Source organism: Corvus hawaiiensis, chromosome 14 (assembly GCF_020740725.1).
Source record: "Corvus hawaiiensis isolate bCorHaw1 chromosome 14, bCorHaw1.pri.cur, whole genome shotgun sequence".
In the NCBI taxonomy this organism is placed as follows: domain Eukaryota; kingdom Metazoa; phylum Chordata; class Aves; order Passeriformes; family Corvidae; genus Corvus; species Corvus hawaiiensis.
This window is the reverse complement of record NC_063226.1, coordinates 15286175-15299853: the sequence shown is the minus strand read 5'-3', so window position 1 is coordinate 15299853 and position 13679 is coordinate 15286175. Positions and strand designations below refer to the sequence as shown.

The following is a 13679-nucleotide window of genomic DNA, read 5'->3' as shown; positions in this document are numbered from 1 at the left end:
TGCTACCCCCTCCTCCTGTTTCCTTAGCCTAGAACAGTAACGACGGAAACCTTACCCACCGCACAACTCGCTAGCCCACCAGGAGGAGAAAGGACAAGTTGTCAAGCTCTCAAAACCTTGGTCCGGCTTTGCTGCAAGAGTCGTGCTGCACGCACAGTGTGGCAAGCCAAGAGAAGCTGCACGTGATGGCACATCTTGTGACAGGAGCTCGAGCAAGGTCTCCAGGAAAGGGTCTTGGAAAGAGCAGACATCACTGTGGGCAAGATTCTTGCAAAAGCAAAACAGCTTCCCAGAAGTGACATGCAAACGGAAAGAAACAGCCCAAGATGTTCCCGTATACTATTAATTGCTTCCCTTCTAGGCTCCCCTTTTCTGTCTTGCACTAGTTCTACCCCACTGTCATTCCAAACTGATCTTACCTAGAAGACCTAGGACTTGGCAAGTTTGAGACACTCTACAGTATCATTAGCTACACACAGTTTGCCTTCTCCCTGTTTGGCTTTGAAAGCAATGCTGGAGACACCAGAAGCCTGCCAACGGAAGATTTTAGAGCCCAGTGCATTGCTCGGCTCTGGCTTCTAGAGACAGGGCATGTGCTCCCATGGGACTGCACCCTCAGCAGTGACAACAGACAGCAGAAGCAACAAAGGTGATTCCCATGACACTGTCGCAGGGCTCAAGACTCCGTGTCTTGGCTTCACATGGCAAAGTTCACTGTCTGTTTGGACAGACTCAGCATCCAAACTAGTCTGCTTTTCTACCTGTGTCAATGAACAGCAGGAGAAGGAAACCAGCCTGCAGTTTCTTTGCAGAGAGGGCCTTTGCTCCCGGCTGAAAGTGCTGGATTGGCAGGGAGGAGGCAGACAGCTGAGAGCTGAGCTGCTCTATTGGACTGGCATCAGAACTCGGCAAAAAGAGTGTTTCCATTCTTTTCCTTGAATCCTCCTATCGGCAGCCTCCGATTTTCACCTGGAACCGGACAAGAAAATAGCAACAGCCCTGGCGACGAGGGCACCGCGCCGGGCATGGCCCCGCCGCTCCCACTGCCCACGCCGAGCGGCCGGGGAGCAGCGCTGCGCCCCGCAGGGGCCGCACGTCTCCCTCCTCACGTCCTGCTCTGCCCTCCCACGGGGCTGGCTCTGCCTGGCGCTGGCAGGCGCCTCATTCAGCACTTTGCTCTGCTCCAGGCAAAAAGTGCGGACAGCGCTTTGCTTGCTCGTGAGCAAGAGACCGCGGCGCGGGGCGAGCGAGCAGCAGGGGCAAGTTGCAAGACTGCCGCAAGGAAGAGTTACAATCTGGTGAAGAGGAAGCTAAACAAGACGGTGCGTGTGGCGCGGCTGCGGGAGGAAGAGATGCTCCGTGACTCCGCTTCGGCCCCGGAGCGCAGCGGCCCGTGCTGGCCCGGGGCGCGCGGGGCTCGGCCGCGGGGCGCGCGGCGGAAAAACGGACACCCGGGCAACAGACACACGGACACGCGGACAAACGCTCCCAGCGCTTCAGCGGCAGCGGCGGCAGCGGCAGCAGCGGCAGCAGCAGAAGAGCAACACAAAAGCAGCGGTTCTCCAGAGCCTCCGCGTTCCTTCTCCTGCTCCTCCTCTCCTTCTCCCAGTGTCCCGCATCCCCTGTCCCGCTCTCCCTTCAGTGCTCCACTCCCTCCGCCCCTTCCGCGGCCTCCCTCTCCCCATGCCAGGCCGGGCCATGCGCCCGGCCCGCCCGCGGCCCCGGGCGGGGCTGCGCCCTCCCCGCCCCCGGGCGTCCCGCCGCGGTCTCGCCTCCGCCCGGCTCTTGCCGTACTGGCGGTGGCGCTGCTGGGCGGGCATCAGTGCCTGCCTCTTGGGCAGCATTGCCAGCCTCTGGCTCCGGCTGGTCCGACTCCGGCCCCGGCCCCAGGCCCGCCTCCGACTCCGACTCCGGCCCCGGCCCCGGCCCCGGCCCCGGCCCCGGCCCCGGCTCCTCCCGGGACCCGCCGCGGACACAGACAGCGCGACCGCTCCCGCCGCGTCCGCGGCGTCTTCCCCGGTCCGAGCTCTTCCCCTCGGCAGCGCGGCCCCCGCCCCCGAGCTGCCGGTGTCCCCTTCGAAAGAGGCAACATCTGGGGATACCCGGCCCGGGGCGGTTGAGGAGCGGCCGCGGGCCGTTTCTGGAGCCGGGCCGAGCGCTGACAGCCGCGTGTCGCCGGCAGGGAAGGCGCAGCAGGGCCTGACGGAGCGCTACCGGGTGGGCTCGCTGCTGGGGCGCGGCGGCTTCGGCAGCGTGTTCGCGGCGACGCGGCTCTCGGACGGCGCCCCGGTGAGTGGCGGGGCCGGCGGCGGGCGCAGGAGGAGGGGGGGCGGAGGAGGAGGAGGGCGCAGGAGAAGGAGGATGGGGCTCGGCAGGGCGGGCGGCGAGCTCAACCCGCTGCTTCCCTTGGCTTGCAGGTGGCCATCAAACGGGTGCCACGGAACCGCATCCGTCATTGGGGCGAGCTGGTGAGTGAGCGGGGGGAGGAGGGGGGTGGTGGGCAGCGGGAGAAGCCGGGGCGTGACGGGCGGGGATAAGCCGAGGCCCGGGAGGGTGGAAGGCGGCAGGACGCCTCGGGGGAGAGCGGGCGTGGGGGCAGCGGAGGGCGCAGAGCATCCCGGGCTGGGCGAGGGCCTTCCCGAGCCCTGGCACGGCATCAGCCCCACTGACGGCATCGTGCTCCTCCCGCAGCCCAACGGCACCAGCGCACCACTCGAGGTCGTGCTGCTGGACAAGGTGTCCACCGGCTTCCCTGGTGTGGTGCAGCTCCTCGAGTGGCTCGAGCTCCCCAACAACGTGGTGCTGGTGATGGAGCGGCCGGAGCACTCTCAGGACCTGCTTCGTTTTATTCGAGAGCGGGGCTTCCTGTCAGAGGAGGTGGCACGGGAGCTCTTCCGCCAGGTCCTGGAGGCCGTGCGGCACTGCACCAGCTGCGGGGTCCTTCACAGGGACCTGAAACCAGAGAACATCCTGGTTGACCTGGCCACCGGCCAGGCCAAATTGATTGACTTTGGCTGCGGCACCCACCTGCAAGACACAGCCTACACCCGCTTTGCAGGTGAGTCCCCGCCGGGGTAGGCTCCCGGTGCCGGCATCTCGCGGCCCAGCCTGGCTGTGGCAGCGGGGATTCTCCCTTTTGATGCCAGGACCGAGTGTTCAGCCCAGTTGCTTTTGAGTGTGGGTGGCCAGGGGGCCATCTTCCAGTGCTGCTGGCAGCCTTCGCCAGCCACTCTGCCCAGGACTGGCGCTGGGGCTGGGGCAGCCAGCGTGACAAAAACACACCCGTGGGTGGGGGTAGCAGAGAGGGCGGGGCCAGAAGCTGTGCACCCGCCGGTTTGGTGTGCAGGCGAGAAAGGGCTTGGACTGCTCAGCTTGCCTGGTTTGCCTTGGCTTCAGAATGTTTTTTGGGGCAATGCAGGCAGGCAGGGTGAAGGCATGGTTTTTCCCCCCGGGCACTGAGCGGGTTTTCCCTTTGCGTGGAATGCTCGGGCCTTGCCAGGGCTTCCGCTGCCCTCTTGCGACACCGGTGGCTTCTTTTACAACCCACAGTTTGTCCGCAAGTCACAGGCGCTGGCGAGAGGGCAGCGGGTCACGCCGCGTGCCACTGGTGCGGCCCCCGCGTGCCCAGGGATGCTGGGGCGAGGCTCCGGGAGCAGGCAGCATCCCCCTAATGAACTGCCTCTCTATTCCGTAGGAACACCATCGTACAGCCCCCCGGAATGGAACCACTTTGGCTGGTACTACGGCGAGGCAGCTACCGTCTGGTCCCTGGGCATCGTGCTGCACCAGATGGTCTGCGGGCAGCACCCGTTCCCGAAGGGCCGGAACATCAGCTGGGGCCAGCTGTCGCTCCCACAACGGCTCTCTCAAGGTGGATGCTCATCTCTGCGGCACGGGGGGAATAGCGGTGCTGGGAGACAGCAGCGGGCTCACGAGCATCCCGCTCTGGCAGCTGCCGAGGAGGTGGCACATGCCCCGCTCTCCTGCTCTCCTCCAAAACAAAGAATGGATGGGAAAGTTCAGGCACAGCTTGGAGCCGCCATGGCATGGCCTGGGCATGGCAATAGTGGGGCAAAGCGGACAGGAGCCTTCTGCAACTGACCGGCGCTTTCTGGTTTCTCCCCGCAGACTGCAAGGAACTCATCAGATGGTGTCTGTCCCTGCACTCCTTGGACAGGCCCTCATTAGAAGACCTGTCGTGTGATCCTTGGCTGCAGGATATTCACCATCCGTAGAAGAAGGGAGAGAGCCACAGGCACACTTTGATCCAGGGAGCCGGTAAGTTACAGCTCCACACGTGCCTTGGCAAGAAGAAGCCAAGAAACGCAGGCTTTTTTGCCCTGCCTGTATCGCTGCGCAGGGGTCGTCAGATGGGAACACGCAGCCCTTGTGCTGGAGCTGAGCTGCTCTTCCCAGCACTGGTGGCCGCCGTGCAAGCTGCTTTTGCTTGTCCTGCTTCACTGACAGCCGGGGCCCTGGGCGGGGCACTGACAGCCTGCTCTCAGCCGCAGGGAAGAAGGAGCCCCTGGAGAAGCTGTGCCAGGTGGGGCTGCTGCGTCTGGAGACATGGAGGACGACGTCAAGGATGACGAGCTCTTCCTCGACCTGGCCACCGGCAAGCTGAAGATGATGGGCTTTGATTCTGGCACCTTCTTCAAAGCCAGGCTCCACAGCGAATTTACAGATGAGTCCACACCCAGGGGGATGCTCCCAGATTTGGGCATTGCACGGCCTGGCCGGGAAGCAAAGGTTCCCCCCTTTGCTGGGGCGGATGCAACTAATTCTTCAGCCGGCTGCCAAGCTGCTTTTCGGCGGGGCGGGCGGGATGGGCTGGGGTGCTTACGAAATGGGAGTCGGCCCCTGGCCCTGCCAACAGCCCCCACCACCCACTGTTCCCCGGGCTGGGGCTGGGGCTGGGGCTGGGGCAGCCAGCCCGACACAAACAAGCCCCCATGGCAGGAGCAGAGGTGGCGCTCCAGGAGCTGTGCACGGGCTGCTTTGTTTTGCGGGAAAGGAAGGGCTCGGGCTGCTCCACTCCCCTTGTTTGCTTCGGGCTCGCCGTGCCTGTTGGGGGGCAGTGCAGGGGGGAAGGGAGAAAGCGTGGGCTTCCCTCGCCCGTGGGTGGGTTTTTCCCCAGCATGTAGGGAAGGTTGGGCCTTCCTCAGGCCCCCGACAGAGAGAAGATTTTTGACCTTTTTTCTTGTTTCTCCTTTTGGTCTGTAATCCCTTTTCATTAATTTGTTGTTTGTTTTTCTTCGAGGAAGCGTTGTAGGTGGTGTCCAGTCTGGATCGGGAAGTGCTTGGGACCAGCTGCGGCGTGGATGGGACGTGGCCTTGGAGAAGGCCGAGGACATCGCTTGGGAGCAGCTTTTCTTCCAGCGGCGGGTGGCGTGCGGTGGGTCCCCGTCTTCTTGGCACGGGTGGGATAAGGGCTTTTGGGAGATGGCAGCGAGCACAGGAGCATCCCGCTCTGGGCAGCTGCTGAGGAGGTGGATCTGCCACGGCTGGCTGCGGGTGGTGGCACGTGTCCTGCCATCCTGCTCTCCTGCCAAAGGCAGCAGGGACGGGCGGCTTCGGGCACCGCTCTGAGCACGGCCAGCACGGCCTGGGCACCGCGGGCGGCTGGGACAAGGGGGACAGCAGCCTTCACGTGACGGGCGGTTTCTGCTTTCTCTCCTTGCAGCCGGGCTCTGTGGATGCTGAGGCTGCTCTGGGCTCCGCCAGGGCTCTGCTGCGGCTCAGCACCGGGCCGGAAGAAGCCAAAGAAGAACCGGTGTGAGCTGCAGCAGAGACGTGCCCGAGCATTTCGGCAACGCAGCTCAAGCCTGCAGAGTGCACGCCTCCAGGGGAAAACATGACACCCCCCCCCCGCCCCAAATAAACTTGTTCAATAACTTGTGAAATGAAATCAATGTGGGATGACCCCAAATGACGTTTCTCAGCTTGCTCAAGCTTTAGCTCAGCCCTTCTCTGAACAGTTCTCTGCCCCACCTGCCCTTTAGTTCACAAGTGCTCCCTCCCTCTTTTCCCCCAGTGAGTTGCCAGCTCAGGGCGGTCTCTGTCGCACTGTAGCCTTCCTTGATGCCCCTGACCACGAGGAGGAGGAGCGAGCCCCAGGTTTAGGGACTCATCCTGTCACTGGCAGAAGAACAGCAATGTCTCAGAGGTCCGGCGAGACCTGAGTGTCATTCAAGAGCTGCCCTCCAGGCCTCAGCTCTCCTCACTGTTAGCTTCCCACTGCCACTTTTCCTCGTCCTTGCAGCAGGATGAGCTCTGTGAATGCCCTTGACCCTCCCCACTCCTGCCAGCCCAGCCACCCAGCTCAGTTCGGCTTAAGCTGAAGCTTCTTTGTCTCCTCTGGCACGCCAGTGCAGTTCCCTCTGCGGGGAGCAGCAGCCCCAGAGCACAGCAGGCAACAGCGCAGGCCGCACCTGCACCAGCTCCCCTCCACGCGTGGCTGGGCTCTTGGTGGCAACTAAATGCTCCCTGTTTGCAGCTGTCACTGGAGGATGGCCCCAGGGCAGAGCCCAGCCGGGCTCCCACCGCATCCCCCGGAGCTTGGGGCAGACAGTGGTCCCAGAGCTGAGGTTAATGGTGCGCAGCCGGCGCTGCGGCTCGCAGTCAGTGTTTGCAAGTGTTGCCTTCTCACCTCCTGCAAGTTGTGGGGAAAACGAGCTGTGCGGCCGGGCCAGCACTGCCCCTCTGGGCAGTGACAAGGCTCAAGGTCTTTGCTGTTGCAGAGGAGCCGGCATTGAGCCTTAGCAGGGCCCGGCAGGTGCGGAGCCGGATCTCGCCTGCTGCCCGGGGCTCGCTGCCCGCCAACCGCCCCCACCCGCCGCGCTGCGTTCTGCAGGGATAGAAGGCTCTGTCTGCACAAGGGTTCCCATAATGTCTTTGTACCCGTGGCTGCGGAACGAGCACGGAGAGCGAAAGTGTCAGTCACGTTGCTTGTGCAACGCATCAAAGAAATGCGGTCGCCAGTCGGGCTATAACCAGAGACGTTTATTAAAAGTGTCGATAGCTTTTATAATCTTTTCACCATCGGGTTAGAATAGTGTGAGCCTGGATAGCCAATAGTAAAATTGTTAATAAGCTTGCTAACCAATAATAGTCGTGATCAAGTCCCTAACAGCAACATCAGACTTTTCTCCCAAAGATAAATGCTTGTGTAATACTTCTTTCTGCAAACTATTGTGCACCTGCTACTTGTTACATTTTTAAAAGCTTTGTTCCATCTCTCCTGCCTTGACTGAATAGTCCTTGCTTTCTAACTAAACGCTCTGTGTTCTCCCAGTTGCAAGTTCCCGGTGTTTTCTTACTCTACTGGGTCTTTCTGACTAAGCACTGAAGTCAAGACTCAAAATGCGTAACACCTTCTTTTTCTAATTGAATCTCTTGATCACAACAACACTCCCCCACAAACAGCCCTGGTTCCTCAGAGCCTGCCTGTACATTCCCGAAGCAAACTTCAGAGAAAGAAATGATCGGGTTTCTGCACCCTTTCATTCACCGTGATGCGCCGTCAGGAGGCTGCTGTTGCCTCTGCCTTGTGAATTGGACCCCACGGCTGCTGTGGCACCCCTTCCGGCTGCCACCTGCATTTTTCAGCCAAACTGCAACTGCCGCTTTCAAGCAGGCCTATCCACGGTGCTTTCACGACAGCGAAGTCAGTCTTTTTGTCGCAGGCATAAGGATCAGCAGATACTGGAATGCCCACCACCCCTGAGCACTAAGGCGAGGAGAATGAAAGCCATACAGGCCACATTCACAGCGCTCAAACGCAGCCCTGTTGCTGGTGCTCTTGAAATAGAATCAGCTGACAGAGGCCAGCACAGAAATTGCCTCTGGAGTGTGGAATGAAACGAAAAACTCCACCGGGAGAAAGAGGAAGCAGAACTTCTGCACTCGCTTCATTGCTTCTTCCCAGCAGCAGGAGACGTGGATGTCCAGAGGTACGTGCCGCTGCTGCTGACCACAGTGAGAGCACAGCCTGCTGCCCAGTCCCAGCGGGAACCCCAGCCCAGCCCGGGGAGCTCCCGCAGCGTCGGCAGCTCAGCGGACGCGGTGCCGGGGCCGCAGCCCCGGGGACACGCCCGCCCATTGTGGGGCAGCGGCGCAGGCGCAATGTCCTGCGGCCCAAACTTGCTGCTGCTGCCACGCACGGCCCATCCTTCTCCCCCTCCTCCTCTCCCAGCACGGCGCAAATTGCACCTCGCGGGATGCTTCCCCGGAGGCTGCTCAGGCGCCCCGCTCCTCTTTCCACCTGAGCGTCACTGCGGAGGAATCTTTGGCGCGCTTCCGTAAGCCCGGGCCTCTGGCTTCGTGCTGAATCGGGGATGCAAACGGCCTTGTTAAGAAAGTCAAAAGCCAAGGGAACGGATTAGGAATTATTAGAAAAAACTACCCTTCTTCCAGGCAAGGTACACCAAGTCATTTCCCACATTTCTCCTTTGCAGATTCTTTCAGTCGTCTGCTCGGAGAGCTCCAGCTTCTTCTGGTGCTTCCCATGAACCGATTGTACTCTTGATTTGCGCACCAACGCACCAGATGTGCAAGCATCTACGCTGAACTCAGAAACCAACCGCCTCTGTCAGACCATTCTCACGTTCCAGGTCACTTGCAAGATGTCCACTGAGAGCTTGGAAGGATTAGCCCACAGCTCTCCACTTCTGGCTGCAGGCTCCGGAGATTCTTTCTCTCCATTCAGCCAGCCTAACAACTGCTGCTACCCCCTCCTCCTGTTTCCTTAGCCTAGAACAGTAACGACGGAAACCTTACCCACCGCACAACTCGCTAGCCCACCAGGAGGAGAAAGGACAAGTTGTCAAGCTCTCAAAACCTTGGTCCTGCTTTGCTGCAAGAGTCGTGCTGCACACACAGTGTGGCAAGCCAAGAGAAGCTGCACGTGATGGCACATCTTGTGACAGGAGCTCGAGCAAGGTCTCCAGGAAAGGGTCTTGGAAAGAGCAGACATCACTGTGGGCAAGATTCTTGCAAAAGCAAAACAGCTTCCCAGAAGTGACATGCAAACGGAAAGAAACAGCCCAAGATGTTCCCGTATACTATTAATTGCTTCCCTTCTAGGCTCCCCTTTTCTGTCTTGCACTAGTTCTACCCCACTGTCATTCCAAACTGATCTTACCTAGAAGACCTAGGACTTGGCAAGTTTGAGACACTCTACAGTATCATTAGCTACACACAGTTTGCCTTCTCCCTGTTTGGCTTTGAAAGCAATGCTGGAGACACCAGAAGCCTGCCAACGGAAGATTTTAGAGCCCAGTGCATTGCTCGGCTCTGGCTTCTAGAGACAGGGCATGTGCTCCCATGGGACTGCACCCTCAGCAGTGACAACAGACAGCAGAAGCAACAAAGGTGATTCCCATGACACTGTCGCAGGGCTCAAGACTCCGTGTCTTGGCTTCACATGGCAAAGTTCACTGTCTGTTTGGACAGACTCAGCATCCAAACTAGTCTGCTTTTCTACCTGTGTCAATGAACAGCAGGAGAAGGAAACCAGCCTGCAGTTTCTTTGCAGAGAGGGCCTTTGCTCCCGGCTGAAAGTGCTGGATTGGCAGGGAGGAGGCAGACAGCTGAGAGCTGAGCTGCTCTATTGGACTGGCATCAGAACTCGGCAAAAAGAGTGTTTCCATTCTTTTCCTTGAATCCTCCTATCGGCAGCCTCCGATTTTCACCTGGAACCGGACAAGAAAATAGCAACAGCCCTGGCGACGAGGGCACCGCGCCGGGCATGGCCCCGCCGCTCCCACTGCCCACGCCGAGCGGCCGGGGAGCAGCGCTGCGCCCCGCAGGGGCCGCACGTCTCCCTCCTCACGTCCTGCTCTGCCCTCCCACGGGGCTGGCTCTGCCTGGCGCTGGCAGGCGCCTCATTCAGCACTTTGCTCTGCTCCAGGCAAAAAGTGCGGACAGCGCTTTGCTTGCTCGTGAGCAAGAGACCGCGGCGCGGGGCGAGCGAGCAGCAGGGGCAAGTTGCAAGACTGCCGCAAGGAAGAGTTACAATCTGGTGAAGAGGAAGCTAAACAAGACGGTGCGTGTGGCGCGGCTGCGGGAGGAAGAGATGCTCCGTGACTCCGCTTCGGCCCCGGAGCGCAGCGGCCCGTGCTGGCCCGGGGCGCGCGGGGCTCGGCCGCGGGGCGCGCGGCGGAAAAACGGACACCCGGGCAACAGACACACGGACACGCGGACAAACGCTCCCAGCGCTTCAGCGGCAGCGGCGGCAGCGGCAGCAGCGGCAGCAGCAGAAGAGCAACACAAAAGCAGCGGTTCTCCAGAGCCTCCGCGTTCCTTCTCCTGCTCCTCCTCTCCTTCTCCCAGTGTCCCGCATCCCCTGTCCCGCTCTCCCTTCAGTGCTCCACTCCCTCCGCCCCTTCCGCGGCCTCCCTCTCCCCATGCCAGGCCGGGCCATGCGCCCGGCCCGCCCGCGGCCCCGGGCGGGGCTGCGCCCTCCCCGCCCCCGGGCGTCCCGCCGCGGTCTCGCCTCCGCCCGGCTCTTGCCGTACTGGCGGTGGCGCTGCTGGGCGGGCATCAGTGCCTGCCTCTTGGGCAGCATTGCCAGCCTCTGGCTCCGGCTGGTCCGACTCCGGCCCCGGCCCCAGGCCCGCCTCCGACTCCGACTCCGGCCCCGGCCCCGGCCCCGGCCCCGGCCCCGGCCCCGGCCCCGGCTCCTCCCGGGACCCGCCGCGGACACAGACAGCGCGACCGCTCCCGCCGCGTCCGCGGCGTCTTCCCCGGTCCGAGCTCTTCCCCTCGGCAGCGCGGCCCCCGCCCCCGAGCTGCCGGTGTCCCCTTCGAAAGAGGCAACATCTGGGGATACCCGGCCCGGGGCGGTTGAGGAGCGGCCGCGGGCCGTTTCTGGAGCCGGGCCGAGCGCTGACAGCCGCGTGTCGCCGGCAGGGAAGGCGCAGCAGGGCCTGACGGAGCGCTACCGGGTGGGCTCGCTGCTGGGGCGCGGCGGCTTCGGCAGCGTGTTCGCGGCGACGCGGCTCTCGGACGGCGCCCCGGTGAGTGGCGGGGCCGGCGGCGGGCGCAGGAGGAGGGGGGGCGGAGGAGGAGGAGGGCGCAGGAGAAGGAGGATGGGGCTCGGCAGGGCGGGCGGCGAGCTCAACCCGCTGCTTCCCTTGGCTTGCAGGTGGCCATCAAACGGGTGCCACGGAACCGCATCCGTCATTGGGGCGAGCTGGTGAGTGAGCGGGGGGAGGAGGGGGGTGGTGGGCAGCGGGAGAAGCCGGGGCGTGACGGGCGGGGATAAGCCGAGGCCCGGGAGGGTGGAAGGCGGCAGGACGCCTCGGGGGAGAGCGGGCGTGGGGGCAGCGGAGGGCGCAGAGCATCCCGGGCTGGGCGAGGGCCTTCCCGAGCCCTGGCACGGCATCAGCCCCACTGACGGCATCGTGCTCCTCCCGCAGCCCAACGGCACCAGCGCACCACTCGAGGTCGTGCTGCTGGACAAGGTGTCCACCGGCTTCCCTGGTGTGGTGCAGCTCCTCGAGTGGCTCGAGCTCCCCAACAACGTGGTGCTGGTGATGGAGCGGCCGGAGCACTCTCAGGACCTGCTTCATTTTATTCGAGAGCGGGGCTTCCTGTCAGAGGAGGTGGCACGGGAGCTCTTCCGCCAGGTCCTGGAGGCCGTGCGGCACTGCACCAGCTGCGGGGTCCTTCACAGGGACCTGAAACCAGAGAACATCCTGGTTGACCTGGCCACCGGCCAGGCCAAATTGATTGACTTTGGCTGCGGCACCCACCTGCAAGACACAGCCTACACCCGCTTTGCAGGTGAGTCCCCGCCGGGGTAGGCTCCCGGTGCCGGCATCTCGCGGCCCAGCCTGGCTGTGGCAGCGGGGATTCTCCCTTTTGATGCCAGGACCGAGTGTTCAGCCCAGTTGCTTTTGAGTGTGGGTGGCCAGGGGGCCATCTTCCAGTGCTGCTGGCAGCCTTCGCCAGCCACTCTGCCCAGGACTGGCGCTGGGGCTGGGGCAGCCAGCGTGACAAAAACACACCCGTGGGTGGGGGTAGCAGAGAGGGCGGGGCCAGAAGCTGTGCACCCGCCGGTTTGGTGTGCAGGCGAGAAAGGGCTTGGACTGCTCAGCTTGCCTGGTTTGCCTTGGCTTCAGAATGTTTTTTGGGGCAATGCAGGCAGGCAGGGTGAAGGCATGGTTTTTCCCCCCGGGCACTGAGCGGGTTTTCCCTTTGCGTGGAATGCTCGGGCCTTGCCAGGGCTTCCGCTGCCCTCTTGCGACACCGGTGGCTTCTTTTACAACCCACAGTTTGTCCGCAAGTCACAGGCGCTGGCGAGAGGGCAGCGGGTCACGCCGCGTGCCACTGGTGCGGCCCCCGCGTGCCCAGGGATGCTGGGGCGAGGCTCCGGGAGCAGGCAGCATCCCCCTAATGAACTGCCTCTCTATTCCGTAGGAACACCATCGTACAGCCCCCCGGAATGGAACCACTTTGGCTGGTACTACGGCGAGGCAGCTACCGTCTGGTCCCTGGGCATCGTGCTGCACCAGATGGTCTGCGGGCAGCACCCGTTCCCGAAGGGCCGGAACATCAGCTGGGGCCAGCTGTCGCTCCCACAACGGCTCTCTCAAGGTGGATGCTCATCTCTGCGGCACGGGGGGAATAGCGGTGCTGGGAGACAGCAGCGGGCTCACGAGCATCCCGCTCTGGCAGCTGCCGAGGAGGTGGCACATGCCCCGCTCTCCTGCTCTCCTCCAAAACAAAGAATGGATGGGAAAGTTCAGGCACAGCTTGGAGCCGCCATGGCATGGCCTGGGCATGGCAATAGTGGGGCAAAGCGGACAGGAGCCTTCTGCAACTGACCGGCGCTTTCTGGTTTCTCCCCGCAGACTGCAAGGAACTCATCAGATGGTGTCTGTCCCTGCACTCCTTGGACAGGCCCTCATTAGAAGACCTGTCGTGTGATCCTTAGCTGCAGGATATTCACCATCCGTAGAAGAAGGGAGAGAGCCACAGGCACACTTTGATCCAGGGAGCCGGTAAGTTACAGCTCCACACGTGCCTTGGCAAGAAGAAGCCAAGAAACGCAGGCTTTTTTGCCCTGCCTGTATCGCTGCGCAGGGGTCGTCAGATGGGAACACGCAGCCCTTGTGCTGGAGCTGAGCTGCTCTTCCCAGCACTGGTGGCCGCCGTGCAAGCTGCTTTTGCTTGTCCTGCTTCACTGACAGCCGGGGCCCTGGGCGGGGCACTGACAGCCTGCTCTCAGCCGCAGGGAAGAAGGAGCCCCTGGAGAAGCTGTGCCAGGTGGGGCTGCTGCGTCTGGAGACATGGAGGACGACGTCAAGGATGACGAGCTCTTCCTCGACCTGGCCACCGGCAAGCTGAAGATGATGGGCTTTGATTCTGGCACCTTCTTCAAAGCCAGGCTCCACAGCGAATTTACAGATGAGTCCACACCCAGGGGGATGCTCCCAGATTTGGGCATTGCACGGCCTGGCCGGGAAGCAAAGGTTCCCCCCTTTGCTGGGGCGGATGCAACTAATTCTTCAGCCGGCTGCCAAGCTGCTTTTCGGCGGGGCGGGCGGGATGGGCTGGGGTGCTTACGAAATGGGAGTCGGCCCCTGGCCTTGCCAACAGCCCCCACCACCCACTGTTCCCCGGGCTGGGGCTGGGGCTGGGGCTGGGGCTGGGGCTGGGGCAGCCAGCCCGAC

General features: G+C 62.4%; 2 protein-coding genes across 2 annotated transcripts; both read left to right on the top strand.

Annotated features, from left to right (window-relative positions):
- Positions 1–1025: 1025 nt before the first annotated feature.
- LOC125333339 (serine/threonine-protein kinase pim-1-like) lies at positions 1026–4601 on the top strand. The gene is made up of 7 exons (XM_048319202.1): positions 1026–1393; positions 2043–2289; positions 2418–2468; positions 2692–3058; positions 3695–3871; positions 4129–4278; positions 4506–4601. The coding sequence occupies exons 1-6, from the start codon at positions 1026–1028 to the stop codon at positions 4233–4235; spliced, it is 1317 nt and encodes a 438-aa protein (XP_048175159.1). The 3' UTR covers positions 4236–4278; positions 4506–4601.
- Positions 4602–9748: 5147 nt separating this feature from the next.
- Positions 9749–13330, top strand: LOC125333338 (serine/threonine-protein kinase pim-1-like). The gene is made up of 7 exons (XM_048319200.1): positions 9749–10116; positions 10772–11018; positions 11147–11197; positions 11421–11787; positions 12424–12600; positions 12858–13007; positions 13235–13330. The coding sequence occupies exons 1-6, from the start codon at positions 9749–9751 to the stop codon at positions 12938–12940; spliced, it is 1293 nt and encodes a 430-aa protein (XP_048175157.1). The 3' UTR covers positions 12941–13007; positions 13235–13330.
- Positions 13331–13679: the final 349 nt, after the last annotated feature.

Excerpts from the sequence above, each read along its gene's own strand:
- LOC125333339 (XM_048319202.1), top strand. The coding sequence starts at position 1,026 with ATGGCCCCGCCGCTCCCACTGCCCACGCCGAGCGGCCGGGGAGCAGCG. Across the intron at positions 2,290-2,417 it reads GGCTCTCGGACGGCGCCCCG|GTGGCCATCAAACGGGTGCC; the intron begins GTGAGTGGCGGG and ends CTTGGCTTGCAG. Across the intron at positions 2,469-2,691 it reads TCCGTCATTGGGGCGAGCTG|CCCAACGGCACCAGCGCACC; the intron begins GTGAGTGAGCGG and ends CTCCTCCCGCAG.
- LOC125333338 (XM_048319200.1), top strand. The coding sequence starts at position 9,749 with ATGGCCCCGCCGCTCCCACTGCCCACGCCGAGCGGCCGGGGAGCAGCG. Across the intron at positions 10,117-10,771 it reads GCCCCGGAGCGCAGCGGCCC|CGCGGCCCCCGCCCCCGAGC; the intron begins GTGCTGGCCCGG and ends TCCCCTCGGCAG. Across the intron at positions 11,788-12,423 it reads AGCCTACACCCGCTTTGCAG|GAACACCATCGTACAGCCCC; the intron begins GTGAGTCCCCGC and ends TCTATTCCGTAG.